Below are 18,355 nucleotides of genomic sequence, written 5' to 3'. Positions count from 1 at the left end.
ATTGTAGTTGGGTAGAAAGATCCAGCCAGCTTTTGGGTAATTGTTTTAGATTTGTATTATTATTATTATTATTATTATTATTATTATTATTATTAAAGGTATGTTATTAGCTATCAGTGGTAGGTAAAGTGTATTTTTCCAAGGAAAATGGACTATACAGTGAAGGCAGCTTAATCTGTTTGGGCAATGTTATTTACAATATGTACATGTTACCACCATGGTACCATGGTTTGGTAGCTGTTGACCTATTCATATATATTTGTGTGAGATTCACACAAAATATACAGTAGGTAGAGGATTATAATAAATATGCTCAAACATGCTGTGTTACTAAATTATTTAAATATTCTACATATTACACAGTTTCACATCAACCGAACCTTGACTGATGCTACAGAAACCATGATGCCCCAACCTGCCTAATGTTGCATAATCAGGCTTCAGTGCATTGGAGACATATCAGGTGGATTGCACTGTACACTTCTTAAACAGACAAAAGATACCAAAGAGGTGTTAAAAGCAATGAGTTTTGGAGATGTAGAATGTAGCTATTGTAATTCTAAAAGTAAAGTTGTGCTGAAAGTTACAGCAGTATAGTTTTTCCTCAAGCTGTTTTATTTAAGTAAATCAAGTAATTTATATATTTTAAGGACTATGAAATGAGTACAGGTAAAGAAGAGTATCAAAGGGGGACAAGAGAGGCAGTTTAAAAGGTGAGGATTAATTGCTAATTTAATTAGCAATTAATTTTAAGTTAATTTTAAGTGAAATAATTGAGAATGTTTTCTAAGAATGCTTAGCCTTGCATTTGTTATCAGCGTATAGCTGGAGTTTATGATAAAATATTTGACATGAAAGCTTTTCTCTGGCCAAATCCATTGGGTAGGCTACAGGAAGGAATTTAAAGGCTGAAAATTGCATTGACATTCGCAGCAATAGTTCTGTAGGTGACACGAGCTGACATTAGTTTTTTACTTTTTATTTATTGAGAATAACAGTACAATCCACAGCTGTACAAGATCCAGATTGCTACAAAATATAACAATATTTGTACAACTAAGTATACAACATTGACTATGAACACACAACAGTAGAACGCCAGGGGAACAGATCATACGAATTAAAATCATTCACTGTAGAATGAGACTCTTGAAGAAAACATAAATCAGTTTTAAACTTTTTTTGCAAACAAAAGTTGCTTTACGTTTTAATGTGTGACGGAGATCTACTGGAAGTTTCAGGTAACGGAACGATGAAGAAGTCGCAGTCCTCCTCAGCCCGTTCATGTTGGACAGCAGCATAATTGTGGTTTGCAGCATCAGCTGCCGGTTAAGAGCGACTTTTCCTTTTATTGGACCATGTTTAACAGCGGAAGGCTGGAGAATGAATATAAATAAATAGACAACTAGTACAGTACCGTCTGAAGGCGTCAATAGAAAAGCTCTGGTATCAACAACGTCATCGAAAGATGTCAGCCAATCAAAAACGTCAAAAAGGGGGCCCTACTGGTTTGTGGTAGCAGTTGTTTACTGCAAGTTGTTTAAGGTAGCAGTTACGTTTAATAAATCCTACAAGTTAGGGATGATATATTCTCACGCTGAATCGCGTATAACTCATTTATCAGACTTTTAAAAACATTCATTCAGTTTAATTTTATTATTTTACAATCAGGCTAAATGAAAGACAGCTTTACTCTAAGCCCCATGATTCACGTGGAGCTGCTCTACGATACCGGGAAATGTGCAGCTAGGTACTTGAGAAATTATCAAATGATTAAGAAGTTAAGCAGGCATTTTGAAAACCAGAAGTATTATTGCATGGGTTCACTGTTGTGGTAAGTCATGGTATAGCGATCTTATTGAAAACATAATCACGGTGCCGTGACAGGTAGCCACCAGCTAGCTGAGTTGTGCGACACGGAGTTTACTGGCTACCTAAACCATGTCAATACATGGTTTAGCCTACCTAACATGGCTAACTCCCTTCCTGTATTGATAATATTGTTTTCACAAATTTATTGCAGAAGAAGGCGTAACAATTACCCGACTTTGCACTGACGTGGAGAGGGGAAAATGAAGAACAGAGCTAGTGGTGGCGGCTACGGGGTTGACAACCGACTCAAACAGCGAGTTGAACAGGTAGCTAACGTAGCAAACTCTTATTACTTCGTATTAGTTAGTTAATCTAGATAGTTGTATTCAGCTTGCTGGTTACTGTAGCTAGCTAGTTTGTATGGGAATGTCTAACTTACTGTGATGGCTAACATGTCTAGTCGATATCATTATAGCAGTCTTGCTGGATTTAGTGAAACCAGTAGTTAACCAGAATACTCAACTACTGCGGAGATCATACTTAATAGATAACATTGTTCTTAAGTCTAGACTGACGAGCCTGTTGACTTCAATTTTTCTTTTTACTGAGATTCATGTCAATGTAACAATGGTTCCTTTTTGTTAGTACTTGAGCACACAAACAAGTCAGTATGTCGACATTGCAGCGATGGCAGCAGAACTCCAGAGACTTTACAGGTGAGATATTCTCAGTTATTTCGTCTTCTGTTTGACTATTACTTCTAACGCTACTCTTTAATGCCAAGATTAAGTAGGTTCAACATTAATTTGAGGGAATTTTAACGATTCACTTGTTGTAAAGATCGATTACTGCATCATACACCTTGTTCAAGCACAATACCTAAAACTGTTGTTTTTACAGAATGGACTATGGACGACGAAACAGAACAGCTTTTAGGATACAGGTGGAAAAAGGTCTGTCAGGTCAAAGTAATAAACCTTAAATTGAATTGTGTTGTGAGTGTTTTTATGTTACTTGCAAAAGCTGGGATGTCCACAAAGCTCTTTTTGAGACCAAAAATAAAGCTTGCACTCCATAGTATATTTATATTTTTATATTTATTAATGTCAGACTTTTATTTATTTTGGGAATGCAAGCATATTTTCTGCTCTTAATGTGAATGTTTGTATTCATGATGGAATGCTCAATCTGATCAGCCTGAGCTTGTTGAGACAAATGTTGATGGAATTATCTTTCATATTGACGTCATAGTCGTGGATTTTATCCTTTACAATGTATAAGGACTTCGGATTTTTATATGTACAATGACCATATGTACAGAAAATTGGGAGGAGTTTAATTCATGTGATAAATAAGCCATTTTGGCGAAAATGTAGTTGTCTATGGGGCATATGTCATATTGTTTTTCCTAGTATTTCCAATGTTATTTCATTTCTTCCGCTGAAAAATCATCACCGAAATGAGTTCTGTCAGGTTGTCTGAGTGCAGGTTGGTCCTCTGTCCAGCAGAGGTCGTGCTTGTACTTGTTAAATGAGTTGTGCCCTCCAATTTGTTTGCAGTTCACGGAGTGATATGCAGTGATGCAGGAATCACAGACCTGGAGAGCAAACATTTAGCCAAAAAAGCCCGGCACAATCAGGAGGGAGATGGGTAGGTGCTGAATATTTTTTCACTAGTTTCACTGCTGTAGATGTTGATCCATTTCAAAGTGTGAACATTTTTCTTGGACAGGGATGACATTAGCATCACAGATGATGACTCCTCAGACAGTGAAGAGGACATACCTGAACACCCGGTACGTTAAATAGAAGGTGCCCTCTACAATACCTGCTTAGTTGGCTCCTTGTTGGTCTGTCAGTGGTGAAGGAGAAATGGAAATGTGTGGGGAAAATCTATATAATTTACAATTGTGGCAAATTATAACAATTTTGGGTGGTTCTGTTACATTTAAGCGTCTGACTGAAAGTGATCCTTTATCATTCTCCAATCTCAAGAGCATTCCTAGACTTTTTGTGAATGTCGGTTGAGTGTTGTCATTTGGAGATGCTGCTAATGCCCATGAATGTTGGCACCACAGACATTCAAGCCAATAAACAATTTCCATGCAGTTAAAATCAGAATATCTCAGATGCTAGCACCCACAGTTTTTGATGTTGATACATGATATAGTCACATGATGGCTTAAGATATAAAATTCAGTCTTTCACTTGGCAGTGCTGTCTCAACTCTTACCTTAGAGGATATTGGTAATGATGCTTTTGGTGTCCCATCAAATGTGCTTTCTTTGCCTCTGCAGCCCACGAACCATATGAATAACTCCCTGATGTCCCTGTACCGAAAGGGGACCCCTGAAAGCGGCACCCCCGCAACCAGGGAGCAGCCGGGGGACGGTCCCGTCACACCCTCCACCCCTAGCACAGCCCCGCTGGGGACCAAGGTGTCCAAGGGAGGCTGGTTTATCGACAGGGGCCGGGGGGTAGTGGAGGAGAACATCCTAATCGACTTGTGTGAGGAGGATACCGCCAGCCCAGCGGTAGGCTTCTCGTTTGCATTTTCTGTAATTGAAAACTGTTGGAAAATCAGTTTTCCTGCACTGCAGGAAAGAAGACATGGAAACAACAGTCATACTCAGAATTGTAGAGTTGTGTCAAGGTCCTGGACCAGCACCCTGTATGTGGGTTGGCTTGTACTTCAGCCAGATTCAGATCTCATGAATAATCTCCTCTTCCATGGCTTTAGTGATTCTGTCTGTATATTATAGGAGGTTAAGAGAACATTACCTTTGTTAATGATCAATAATGTATGAAAATAAGATGATTATGTGATCATATTTGTAAGTGAGATGTTCATTCTCTGAAGATCAGAATGCTGACATCCAGAACAGAAAATTCCTATAGGTGGTCCTCTTAGAATTACAGTTCCTTGGTTGGCATAGCTGGCATTCTTTATACACAGCTCTGTATATTCAGTCTGTAATAATGAGATGTACAAATATAGGACTACCATGCGGTTGGGGAATATTTTTGTATTTGTAATGCAATACAAACATTCCAGTAAGCTGATATAATTTGATTTGGTGTAACATCAAGTAGGAGTCACGAAAGTATGTATGACCTCTGAAAGGCTTTTTGCAGTGAACGGCCCCATTTGCTTCAGTGTGCTTTCCTGTTCTGATTTCCACAGAAGCAAACAGACGTGTCCATGCTGGAGCCGGAGAAGAAGGAGAAGAAGAACAAACTGAAAAAGGGGAAAAGGAGGAAAGAGGGCGAATCCCAGGGAACTGATGGGGAGATCGAGTCCAGTATAATGAACAAGAAAGGTAAATGTTGCATATGGTGGTGTGTGATCTCACTGCAGACTGCAGAAACTGATACCTCCCACATGCTTTTTGTGTTGTTGGTTCTGAGACAAAAAACGTTCAATTTTACATACTAACACACAATTTTAAAGTTTTGGTTTTCCACTTTAATGAAGATTTGCTCCCAGTCAACATATCCCAACCATCATGGAATGGAATGGAATTCGTTTTTGTGGAAGGCACATTATTCACTGTCCTCTGATCTGTCCTCTTGATAGCGAGGACAAAAGCCCCAGAGCTCCAGTACTCTACGGTGAAGTTTGAGGATGTCGGGGGCAATGAGGAGACGTTGAAGGTAACAAATACCCCCTGCATCTGCAATAGCAGATATTGCATTACATTCATTTAGCAGATGCTCTGATCCGGAGCGATTACCAGCACAGATGCAAGGTTTCTCCCCGACAGCCTCTGCTGGTTATCTCAATTTCACATTGCAGATTTGGTCTTTAAACTAAAGGAGTTTTTCCACCTGCAAATAACAAAACAGGCCTTGATAGAGGGATCTTGAACATGCTGTGGACTGAATGAACTCAGACCCAGTTGGCTATGGTTGGCTGGATTGTCAGAAGTAGGACCGGGCATTCAGCGCGCTGAACAGATCATGCATTATACAAGTGGGCCTTTCATAGCGAGTGCACAATGCTGCTAATCAGGGGTGAGAGAGAGGCGTTTTTTTAAAGGCAACAATGGAATTAGAAGCGTAGTGATCTGCACGCTGCCTTACACACGTGCTTTTGGCGGCAGAAGATATGTGGGAAGCTTAGCTGTTGAATGCAAAAGGTGACCCATGTCTTATATATAGATGGGAAGCGAAACCGAAAGGCTGCAGTTTGTCTGATTGGCTGCCCCCGTTTTGCAGGAGGTGTGCAAGCTGCTGATACACATGCGGCACCCGGAGGTGTACCAGCAGCTGGGCGTGGTGCCGCCGCGGGGGTTCCTCCTGCACGGGCCCCCGGGCTGTGGGAAGACCCTGCTGGCCCAGGCTGTGGCTGGGGTGAGTCCGGGCCTGGAGTGGCAATGGAGACCTGGGCGTGTGTCCCGTGGACTCATTCGCATTTGGATTTATTGAGCCGTTAAACATGAGAGTGATTTGCTGTGTGTGTGTGTATGTGTGTGTGCGTATGTACAGGAGATGGAGCTGCCGCTGTTGAAGGTGTCCGCCCCAGAGCTGGTGTCGGGGGTGTCAGGGGAGTCGGAGCAGAAGCTGCGGGAGCTCTTTGAACAGGCCGTGGTGAGTGCTGCTGGGACACTCAAATTGTGGCAAGCTCTCTGTCGTGACAGATGCGTAGTGGGGAATGCTTTGTCACGACAGACAGATTGTGGCGATTGCTTTGTCATGACATGGAAGATGCCATGTCATGACAGGCACATTGTGGTGAGTGAGGGGACAGCCATACTGTGTGCTCTGTCGTGACGTGTGGGCTAGGTGCTCAGTGCTCTGTCGTCACAGTGGTAGTGGTGGGGGATCTGCTGCAAGCACAGCACACCCTCCACTGTGCCACTTAGCATTAGCAGGTGTCTGATCGAGGAAGAGGAAAGGTAATATTCCACTGTCTTCTTCACCGGGCAGACCAGCGCCCCCTGCATCCTGTTCATCGACGAAATCGACGCCATCACCCCAAAGAGGGAGGTGGCCTCCAAGGACATGGAGAGGAGGATAGTGGCCCAGCTACTCACTTGCATGGACGGTAGGGCTATGACAGAGCTGACCGCATGTCCCTTTTCCCACCAGACAGCTGCGCCATTAGATTCAGAACCCGTCTCTGGTCATGTGCATCTCTGCTATTGTGCAGTTCTACCGAGCAGGAATGTACCGTGAAATTTCTGGCCTCACGACCCATCATCGCGTAATATTTAACTGGAACGAAGAGTGTGGCCGGCTTTCTAGAACGGCATGCTCCATAGTAGGCACAGACTAATGACATCACGCACAACAGCAAGATGCATGTTGTCATTGTGCGTCTGTCCTGCTAGTAACAATTTACACAAACACAGCTACACAAAAGGGAATGTCTCGAGCCGATGCTGCTTCCACAGCTCACTATAAAAATATTTTTCTGCTTTCCTTTCCGCAACACAGCAGCTGATGTTTACTTGTCAAAGGCGGAAGCCGAGAGTACAGCTGAGTTTCCCCCCCCTAATTTCTGCATGCAGCATCGCGGCAGCTCCCACATTGATCTGCTGAAGCTGCAACGATTTCTGTGTTACTATTCTGCAAAGTAGTAACTGCTCCCGGGGCCTTGTTCTTGGGTCGTAGGGTGGAGATTCATGTTGTGCTGAAGAGACAGGCCCTTCGCAATTCCCGCTTACTTTGGCATTGTCAAGGAGTCTGTACGGAGTACTGGTGTCCGTATGCAGCACAGTGCTTACGCGGCCGCGTTTGATTTGGCACGCAGCCGGGTTTTTATCGGCCTGCACTTTGCCGTCTTGTTTACACACTCGCGGTTTTATCGTCAGCCTCATAACCTGGTCAGGGAGCATAATTATGGGACTTGTAGAGCAGGAGAGAGCAGTGCACGCGTCTGCAGATTCCATGACACGTTCAGGACCTCCACTCATCTCCCCTGTCTGTCTGACACTGCTTCTCTCTCTCTCTCTCCCTCTCCCACTCACACCCCCTCACCCCCCACCCCCCCCCCCCCCCGGACCAGATCTGAACTCCATGGCCGTCACAGCGCAGGTGCTGGTCATCGGTGCCACCAACCGGCCGGACTCTCTGGACCCGGCACTCCGGAGGGCGGGCCGATTCGACCGCGAGATCTGTCTGGGCATCCCCGACGAAGGAGCCCGGCTCAGGTGCGTATCGGGACTGGGGCTTGTGCTCCGGGCAGTACCATGCCATTCTGTGCTGTGCCACCAGTGCAGAGTAGGGGCTGGGAGATCAGGGCTCAAGGTCTCTGGATAAGAGGTTTAAGGTTTAGTTTATAAGGCACGTTGGCCGCCCTGGAAAGAGCTTCATTGCATTACCCAAAAGTACCATTCGCTACATGTTTGGCATCTTGGCATCTTTGTTTTGGAGTAATGCTATTGGAGATGTCGGAAACGCAGTGTGACTATGCAGCTGTGTGGGCCGTAACTGTGTAACTGCATTATTTTGAACCAAACTCTTAGTTTGCTGGAGCTGTACACAAACTACCAGAAACAGTGCTATGCTTGGAGTAAAATGGTACACCTTTGAATATATGAAATGTTGAAGGTGTCAAAAATGAATGAAACCTACCAACCGTTACACGAGGACCTGCGATGAAACGTTCAGTCTTGGCAGATCGTTAGTACGTGAAAGATAAGCGTGTGTGGCCCCAGCCGGTCCCAGAGCAGCGGTTTTCTTTGCCCCGCCCCCTGCAGGATTCTGAGGACCCTGTGTCGAAAGCTGAAGCTCCCCGAGGACTTTGACTTCCAGCGGCTGGCCCGCCTCACCCCGGGGTACGTGGGCGCCGACCTCATGGCGCTGTGTCGCGAGGCGGCCATGAGCGCCGTCAACCGCGTGCTGCTGGAGCTGCAGGAGAGAGACGCCCGGGCGGGGGAGCGTGCGCCTGGCCCCGCAGGGCCTGAGAGCCACGCCCCCGGGCCTCAGGCAGACTCCCAGCATCCCACAGGGGCACCGGGCCTCACAGCCAGCCCAGACGCCCAGGAGATGACAGACGTCAGCCTGCCGGATGGAGAGAGCGCCCAGCCCCCTGTCGTAACCGCGCCCGTAGAGGCGAGTGTTGCCGAGGTCAGTCAAACCCTAAGGTCACATCACGGCACACTGTGAAGGACTCCTGCCCCAGATTCCCCTGCCAGCGCTCTTTGTGCTGAAATGGATGCAAATGCCTAACTAATGTTACAGTTCCACATGAAAGTGAATAAAAATGGCAGGAAATTCATAGAATTCAGACAAGAGTTGAAAGGGAGATTTTAAAGAAGCCTGATATCTCAAAAGTGGACTGTTGAGAAAAGACCGACCCTTGAGTTGAGGGGATAGACCCCATTTGGGTTGTATACAAATGGGACAGTGTGACACCAGCTTAGTTTTTAGGTAACTGGACCTGCGATCATTGTACCTTAGGTACCTTAGGTACTTTGTACCTTATCCCAGCCAGGAAATGCATGGTCCTCGTCTGCTTCTTTATCAGTCTCTCCTTATGATGTAATATAGAACTTTGGATCGATGACTGAGTGTCGCTGACTCACTTGTTTCACTTTCACTAAGCCATGGAATTGTGAGTGTTGGCACGGTCAACAATTCACTCCAGCCATGATGGTGGTTAGCAGCAGTTCATACCTCTTCAAAGCATTTTTCACCCAGTGAGAAGCCAAGGGGGTCTTTTGGTGTCCAGAAACATTTTATTTTACTTTGATTGCAAGGATTTTTTTTGCCTTGTTTGACTCATTTTGGCCCTGTTTGTTGCTTCTTATAATGCTATAGAGGAGTGTTTATAATTTTTTGCATGCCTGAAGATGTTGTAACTCATACCATTGTTCAGGCTAAATTCCTTGTCAGTCCTCATCTGAACTCCATTTTAGAATGGGAGTCATTCCTGGTTTTCCACACCTTCCTTGGTAACCTGGCCTCTAGAATCAGACACCCCTCTCATACCTACCTTAACTAATGAATATTTAAATTTTAGAGGAACTCCTTGAGTTCTCACGCTGTAGACCATAAGATTAATGTTTTAAGCCAGAAGCAATATCGAAAGCTTTTTTTTTTCTCTGTAATTTTCCAGTTCATCGCCGAGAACCTATATATCACTAAAATAAACTTGACTCTGTTAGTTTGACCAAAAAGGGAAAGACTTGAGTCTCCTCAGGGTAGTCATGCCCCAGATTGGAGCAGAGGAAGGTGACTCTGTGCCTCTCTCTCTCTCTCCCCCCGCAGGGTGAGCTGTGTCGGCTGCTGGCCCTGCTGAAGAACGCCAGCGCCCTGACGGACGAGCAGCTGGCCGGCCTCTGCATCCTCATGTCGGACTTCCAGGCTGCCCTGTCCTGCGTGCAGCCCTCCGCCAAGAGGGAGGGCTTTGCCACCGTGCCCGACGTCACCTGGGATGATATCGGAGCCCTGCGGGATATCCGCGAGGAGCTCACGATGGCCATCCTGGTAGGCCTCCCTTCTGCCCTGCGTAAAAAGAACTTCCCCCTCGCTGGAACCTCCAGGCTTTTCACGCTCGCTTGACAAAGCACTTATTGTTGTGAATTTTGTAGATGTGTTAATGCTGGATCAGATAGATTAATATGAATAATTGGCAAGAAGCGTGAGTCCTCTGAATTTATGTGCTTTTTGAGGTTGGCCAGCATCACAGCCATTCACAGGTACTGTTTAAAATGGACATAAATGTATCCCAGCAACAGGCCCATAGGGATGTTCTTTTTTTTTTTTTTCCAGATAAATAGTTTGCTTTACGTAGTCTGAGGATTTCATCATCTGCATTTCATTCATACCCCCGGCAGTCTTAACTAGATAACTGTGCTTCAGCTTCTAGAAAATGAACACTTTGTGACAGTCATGACCAGGCATGACCGGGCATTCTGAGCTCCTAATGGGCAGGGCCGCCGGAGGCCAGCTGAATGCCGGCTTTGTGCGGCCCGGGGTTGAATGAGGACACTGGCTGTTTGTTGTGTGTCCGCTCGCAGGCCCCGGTGCGCAGTCCGGAGCAGTTCAGGGCCCTGGGGCTCAGCGCCCCCGCAGGGGTGCTGCTGGCGGGGCCTCCCGGCTGTGGAAAGACCCTGCTCGCGAAGGTACCGTCTCCTCACCTCATTTTTTTTCCCGGCGCTCACCTCCCTTATTACCCTCCAATGGGAGGCTTCAGCTACAGTGATGTAGTGATCCCTTATAACATAACATTTGAAGCAGATTTGTTTTATTCCTGTACAGCTGGTATGCATTTGTGTTTGTGTGTATGTATTGATTTTTGTCCCATTTATCTGTTCTTAATTTTTAACGGTCTGTTTTTGTTTTTTTTTACTGCAGTGCATTGTGAGAAATGATTGCCTCCCTCATTACTCATGACTGGAAGGCTTATACTAAAGTATTTTCAGTGTCGCATCATCGTTTTTTAATGAGCTGTTTTACCTCAGTGCAGATTGCGCAGCACTGCAGTGTAAACATATACAGGTAATGATTTGATCAGACCAGTTAAGCCGGGGCAATTGGCTGAAACAAACACCAGCCATCCAAGAACCTGTAACACCTCTAACATGCTGAAGTTTAGCCTGAATTGCAAACGTGTACCATTTCTCATACAGATCTGAAACGATCACTACCTGGAAAAACACCCTCCCTGAGCATATATTAGTCCAGCAGAAACATATTATTATGGTCTTGTAGACTGTAGTCAGTGACGTGTGTAATTGCACTGACTCTTGAATTTACCCTTGTTTTTGTTTGTTTCTTTTTCTGTGTTTAACAGGCTGTTGCTAATGAGTCCGGTCTGAACTTCATCTCCGTGAAGGGCCCAGAGCTGCTGAACATGGTGGGTTGAAACAGTGCCACTAACCGCCTTCCCAGATTAGCTTCCTTGCTCCTTAAGTGATATCCCTCTCTGAATAAGCCCTGTGCCGGGAGCTCAGCACTGCACACCTCCAGCAAAGCGGAGAACCACCCTCATTTTTAATTTGAAACTCTGGCCTCTGTGTATGAAAAGGCGTGGCCCTACAAACGGGAATCGATGAGTCAGTGAGTCACGGGGAGAGCGTTGCACAGGGCACTCTCTGTCCGTCAGTGGGCAGCGGTAACCCGAGCCGCGATCTGCCTCATTATCAAGGTAATAGAGCATCGTGAAGATGGGTACCACTTACGTCTTGGTTACTCGACATCCAGAAATCCGATCGCTGGCAGGACTCCACGGTGAATCTCTAGACTGTCATGTAGCCACGTCTCTTGTGCACAGAGATGACTCAGCAGGATCGTTGGCTGCTTCATTTATGTTACTGCCTGCGTTCGTATGCATAGCTGTTGGTGTCATGCTGCACAAATAGGGCTGAATCACACAGTGTTCCAAGTGTTGGACAAATTTGATTGCGGTGATGAATAAACTCTTTCATTCACAGGAAAAGGGCAGGGTTGAGTATTTTACATACTTTGCTTGTGGCATTTGGAGAGTTTGCCATCGCCGGCGCTGTTGTTTTGCAAAATCTCAGCTCACATTGCTTTGTGGTGGACGGTTGGCTTTTTGTGGTATCCAGTGACCACCAAGGTTTGCTCTTTCAGTACGTGGGCGAGAGCGAGAGGGCCGTCCGCCAGGTGTTTCAGAGAGGACGAAACTCCGCCCCCTGCGTCATATTTTTCGACGAGATCGACGCCCTGTGCCCCCGTCGCTCGGGACACGAGGTAACCTGCCCGCCTCTCTCTGTTCCCTCTCAGAGCCGCCCTGTCGGCCTTCAGCGGCCAAAAGCGACCACTGCTCTTCTCTCAGATATTTCTGGAAAGTTTCCTGACACCTCTCATCGTATGGACACATTCACACAGTTAAAAATAATCCGCATACCAGTAAACACTGTAGCGCTTACCTTTTTCTTTCTTGCGTAAGGCTTTAGTCAGCATTTTACTCAGTACTCATCAGTACTTTTCCTGTACTTGGTACTCAGGCTCTGTTCCCCAGCTACATTTTTAACCTCAGTGGATTTATTGGAATTCATTTCCAGCCCATTGTTAGAGGGCTGATTCTCCTGTGTTTCACATTTGCCCTGGTATTCAAACCCGAGTGCAAATGTCAGCTGAAGAGCTCCGGGTTACATTAGAGTGACTAAGCAGGAACTGGAGTGGTGTGTAATTGTAGTGCCTTTGTTTGGCGCTCAGTCGGGGGCCAGCGTGCGCGTCGTCAACCAGCTGCTGACGGAGATGGATGGCCTGGAGACGCGCCGGCAGGTCTTCATTATGGCTGCCACCAACAGACCAGGTGGGAGAAGTGCAGACGTGCACTCCGCGTGCCTCCTTTCACACTGTATCCCTGCAGATCGGCTGTGAAGCCATGCACATTACATTACATTCATTTAGCAGACGCTCTTATCCAGAGCGACTCGCAACACAAAAGAACAGAAGTGTATCCATTCAAGCTGAGCACAGCACCATTCAAGCACTGCCACAAGTTAACTTGTGCTGTCCTGACTAGACAGCCTAGAAACAAAGGGAGGCCGTCGGTCATTGTGTCAGAATATGCAAATCCCTTCACGTCGCTGCTTAGTGTGAGTTAACCGTAAATGGCGACGGCTTCTTTTGACCGCGGCTGTCGCTGTTATAGACATCATTGACCCCGCTGTGCTGCGTCCGGGTCGTCTGGACAAGACCCTGTACGTGGGGCTGCCCCCTCCGGCGGACCGACATGCCATCCTCCTCACAATCACGAAGGTAAGCTTCGCTGTTCAGGGACAGGTCCCATCCCAAGGCACTGTACTGCATCAGACAGGGTGGGGTTTTGGGTTTGGGGGGAGGGGGGGGGTGTTCTCTGGATGCGTTTGTTTTCCAGGGTCATGTCAATGTCATCAATTATCTCACTAGCTTTGGGGAAAGCACTGGAAGAAACGTACAGGAAGCTTTGTGTAATATATAATTAGCACAAGTTACCTTTTACATTAGAATCTGCTAGGGATAATTCCATTATGAGCAGTGCACCGTGTGATGGCTCACATCAAAGGCCGCCGTTACGGAGAACTGGTCAGTGTGTTAACGGGAACTCGGCGGCTCGGCGATTGACCAGGCGAGGAGGTGAGGTAATGAGCCGTGACGCGGGATTAACTGACGCGTTTCCCCTGTCGCTGTCGTCGGCTCAGGGAGGCACCAAGCCGCAGCTGGAGGCGGACGTCAGCCTGGAGGAGATCGCCCACGACGAACGCTGCGACTGCTTCACGTGAGTCTGAGCCGGCGAGGGAGCCGAAAACGGGCTCCGACCGGCGCCAGGCGGCCTCATTAACAAAAAGGAACCCATTTCTCAAGAGCAATATCCTGGAAACGCATTAATGGCAAAAGACCAGAGCCTCCGGGCCCTTTCCTGGTATCTCATGCAGTTCTCAAGTACTGCACCTGCTCTGGGAACATTACATTGTGTTTAGTTGCTTAGCAGACTCTCTCATTCAGACCGACTTGCGTAGGTTACAGTTCTTACATGTTGTCCATTCATACAGATGGATATTTATTGTGGCAGTGTAAATTAAGTACCTTTCCCAAAGGGGCAACAGCAGTGGCCCTGGGGTAACAGCAGTGGCGCAGAGGCTCTGTGCAGGATACAGTATGCAGGCTCGTCTGTGCTCTAGCTTTATTCCTTTTTATTACTATCCAAACACATCAGGCAGACTGCCAGGGCTGAGCTCGTGTAGTGGTATCGTGTCAGATGGGCTGAATCAGGGATGCTGCTCCCTGACTCAGCGTGTGGATGGACGGTGTTTTTATATGGCATAAACGCTGTGTGTGTGTGTGTGTGTGTGCGCTGCAGTACTAAAGGGTGTTTGTGTCCCTGGGCCTTCACAGGGGGGCAGATTTGTCTGCGCTGGTGAGAGAGGCCTCCATCAATGCACTGAGAAGCCACCTCTGCTCTCAAACCCTCTCCACAGGTAAGAACCCGTGTCCTTCGCGTAAACAGGTGTTTAAATGTTGAGACTAAAAGCTGTCACTGACAATAAGGCATATTAATGAGATACCAAAAAACCTGGACAGATTGCATCCTTCCAGAAACAGGGTTGCCTGCAGCTGAGTTGGAGCAACATATTATATGTCAGCACCTTACAATATGCAAGGTGTAGGTTACAATAAGTTTAACTGTCTGTCTTTCAAACATGTACACAATAACTATTATTTTAAATAATAGTGACCTGGAAGGTCACTGGATTACTTTGGCAGCCCTTTTTATTTACAGTGATTGATTTTATGTTCACATTCTCCTCTTTCCCATTTTTGATATGTAGTTGATCATGTGGTTACTCATTTTTATGGGCTGAATGGTTTCACAAAATGAAACATTGTTTCGAGAAAGGAAGAAGGGCTGCCACTTTTTTAAAAAATTTTTTCTGTCATAAAAAAGTGACTTCCCCCTTTGGTGTGTGGGCATTTGTCGCTAGCTCTAAAGCATAATTATTTACCTCAGTTTTGATGATAATGTTAACATCAATCTCTTTCAAACAATTCAAACATTTCTGTTCATCTTAGATACAGTATTTCAGTACTTTGCTGCATGTAGTAATGTGGTGACTAATAGCTTCTCAAGTACGCTATTCATGTCCTTTTAATTGGCTTAAGTACAGCTCTTAAATCTAAATGTCTCATTTCTGTTTTGTGGGGGGATGCAGCAGCATCCAGGGTTTTAATTAGCTCATAAACGAAGTTACATTAACATGAGTGGCTGTTTCAAGTTGAATTTTCTGTTTATATTGAATTACTCTTATTGCCTAAGAGCAGCCAGTAAAAACATGTTGTTTTTATGGGCTTACAGCATGCCATGCTGTAACAAGGTCGCCTTTACTGTACACAGATCGCAACGTCCCGGCTGGCCCCGTGATGGACCTGAGGGTGAGCAGGCAGAACTTTGAAGACGCCTTCAAGAAAGTGCGGCCGTCCGTGTCCAAGAAGGTGAGCGGCCGGCGAGCGGGCGAGGACGGCTGGGTGGGGTCACATGACCCTGAAGGGGCATTCCACAGTTAGTGCTCAGCGCGCCCTGCCTGCGGCCTCGTTAGCGCACAGGACCACTTCGCCCTGTTTGCTTTGAAATAGTCTCCTGTTTGCTTCTCTGGGCCTCCGTTTCCCGTGCCCTGTAAATGTGCCCGGCCCTTTGTTCTGCCTGCGCGCCTCCCTGACGGGGGCCTATTGTTCGCGCCTCTCACCTCTGCAGCGCGGTCGCCCCCGGAGCCACTTGTGAATGTATACGGTGTGTCAGCTGTGACAGGGCATTCACTGTGCTTTTCATGAAGGTACAACAGCGTGTCAACTTCTGCTCCGGGACCAAAGGACACAGGAAGTGGTCTGTTAAGCATGGGTCACAGTGACATGATGGCAAGCTCTCTTGGTGATGACGGATTGCTTTAAGGACACAGCCCTTCACCGAGGGGCTTGTACACCATGTGTGGAGATACTGAGGGAGGGGTCGGGGAGCCAGGTGACGAGAGGAGAGGGGAAAGGGCGCAGGATGGAAGTTTATTGAAGGACCAGCCTGTTTGTTAGACAGTTTTCAGTCACTTTCAGTTACTTTTGGGAGCTACTCTGGCTCTATAATGGGCTTCCCCTTGTGCTGTTATGAATGCTGAGAGCATCTCGACACTGGACAAACCAGTCTATCCAGTCTGATACTGTGGCGCTACAGGACACTGCGGCGCTACAGGACGCTGCTCTCACAGAGTTCCCACAGGGCTGCAGAGTACAGTCATTCAACCCTGTGGAGGAATCTAGTGCATCTGAAGTTACAGCAGAATGCCCAAAGAGCTGGCGTAGACCACTGACATCCTGGCCCTCATTTGCAAACAACAGAAAATTTGGCCATTTGCCCTGTTATGCAAAGCAGGTGATTTGGCAGATAACAAAAGACAAACTGTACCCTCTCTTGTTACAGTTTTGAATCTGGACCAAACCCACATGTTGCAATCAAAGAAAGGGGGAAAAAAACAATGCCATTCATGAAATTTTTTGCCACCCCTTCTTTTTCAGTGGGTATTAACTTTTTTTTTTTTTTTTTAACTTTTTTATAATGTATAGAAAGAGCTACTGTTTGGCTGTTTGGGCCCCATACTGTTAACAGGGAAAGGCTGATGTAGTTTTGTGATGTACCATGTAGTGTAACTTTACAACAGGATGTAAATGTTCCACTGAACAGTCTGCTCAACCAATAATGGCATTGTTTACCTAACTCCTAACATCCATTCCTACAGAATGTAAAATTGTCTTCATGCATCTGCCCTTGCGGAGTCAATTTGTGAAGTCATTTTCACTCTGACACCCAGGAGCTTTGTGCGTGAAGTGGATGGGGAGTTGGACTTGTAACCCATAGGCTTCCCAGTAGGGACACTGTCGCTGTCTCCTTTAACAAGGCTCTTAAACTGAATTATTCCAGTACATTTCCACTTGCATAATATGTGAAAGAAAAACGTAACAAGTGTTAAGCTGCCCCAGATAAGGGTGTTGGTGAAGGAATAACACCAAGGAGGAAATGGGAAATGACTGCTCATAGCCTGCCTCTCTTTCCCTGCAGGACCAGCACATGTACGAGCTGCTGAAGGAGTCCCTGACCAGATGAGGTGCATGGATGTGGGAAGGTTTTGACAGGGACGGTTCTCTCCAGTCCAGTATGCATGTATGTAGGCAGTCATGACCCCCCCCCATTCTCAGTGAACTAGCCTGTGCCCCACCCCCCTCTTGTGTTTTTTTTTTATTAAAAATAATGGTGTGGATTTCCATAACCAAAGGGTTTTTGCATTATTCACAAAGATTTGAAGACATGTCACGGGAGGGGGGGAACTAGCTACTAATTGTCCATGATGATGAAGCGATCAAGACCCAGCCAGTAATGAGGAGTTAACGCTGAAATGCAAAATTTGCTCAAACTGACTGGCAGGTCTGTTGCTGTTCCTTATCTCTGCTGAGTCTGCACCTACAAGTGTGAGACTGATTAGAATATGGCTTGGGAACACCGGCGGGCCCAGAGCCAGTGCAGCCTGTCTCTGAACGCACCCTGGTCTCAACGCACCAGAGCAAGTCGACAAGATTCAAATTAAACCCGCCACTGCAGCGAACTGTGGAACACAACCTCCTCCTCTGGGAGGAGGCGGTAGATTAGATGGCATGATCTTAAAAGCAGGGCGCTAATGGCTGAAAACTGCCAGTTGCATGATGTGGGGGATGGGGGTGAAATTTAAGCAGTGAATGGCGGTTTCTCTCCCTATAATCAAGGGTAAAATAGATGTGGGACTAAACAGGTCATGTGCTTCAGTCTCCTGAGCTAGAGGCATTCCTCCTGCTAACATGCTGCCGTGGCAGGAAAGGAAAAGGCCAGACAAACGTCAAATAATTGCAGTTTATTAAAATTGAAATTAATATTGCAAAGCATTACACTACGAGGAAGGGGGGGGGGGGGTGTGGAAATTTTGAACTTGCACAGACTGCTGGGACAGGCATCAGAACAACCAAAAAACAAACAAAAGCAGACAAAGGGCCTCAATGAGGTATACTCAATGAACTGAAGGAGTTCCTCAAGCTCGACTAATACTGATAAAGGGGGGCGACCCACAGCCTCC

General features: G+C 46.4%; 1 protein-coding gene across 3 annotated transcripts; it reads left to right on the top strand.

Moving 5' to 3' along the window:
- The first annotated feature begins 1,537 nt into the window (after nt 1–1,537).
- nvl (nuclear VCP like) lies at nt 1,538–17,469 on the top strand. 3 transcript variants are annotated; one of them, XM_036546510.1, is made up of 24 exons: nt 1,538–1,750; nt 2,024–2,138; nt 2,458–2,528; nt 2,713–2,765; nt 3,372–3,462; nt 3,544–3,607; nt 4,109–4,345; nt 4,996–5,131; nt 5,389–5,465; nt 6,030–6,164; nt 6,300–6,401; nt 6,741–6,858; nt 7,822–7,966; nt 8,516–8,885; nt 10,029–10,247; nt 10,781–10,885; nt 11,557–11,619; nt 12,357–12,476; nt 12,945–13,044; nt 13,387–13,493; nt 13,916–13,992; nt 14,610–14,692; nt 15,568–15,704; nt 17,314–17,469. In XM_036546510.1, the coding sequence occupies exons 2-24, from the start codon at nt 2,073–2,075 to the stop codon at nt 17,356–17,358; spliced, it is 2,721 nt and encodes a 906-aa protein (XP_036402403.1). In that variant the 5' UTR covers nt 1,538–1,750; nt 2,024–2,072; the 3' UTR covers nt 17,359–17,469. The 3 variants fall into 3 exon arrangements, with proteins under 3 accessions (XP_036402403.1, XP_036402404.1, XP_036402402.1); XM_036546511.1 differs by having other exon boundaries at nt 1,538–1,834; nt 15,607–15,704; XM_036546509.1 differs by having other exon boundaries at nt 1,538–1,834.
- The last annotated feature ends 886 nt before the right edge of the window (nt 17,470–18,355 follow it).

The sequence above is a fragment of the Megalops cyprinoides genome, chromosome 15 (genome assembly GCF_013368585.1).
Source record: "Megalops cyprinoides isolate fMegCyp1 chromosome 15, fMegCyp1.pri, whole genome shotgun sequence".
NCBI lineage: Eukaryota > Metazoa > Chordata > Actinopteri > Elopiformes > Megalopidae > Megalops > Megalops cyprinoides.
Note: the sequence above shows the minus strand (reverse complement) of the source record. Positions and strands in the feature narration are given on the sequence as shown.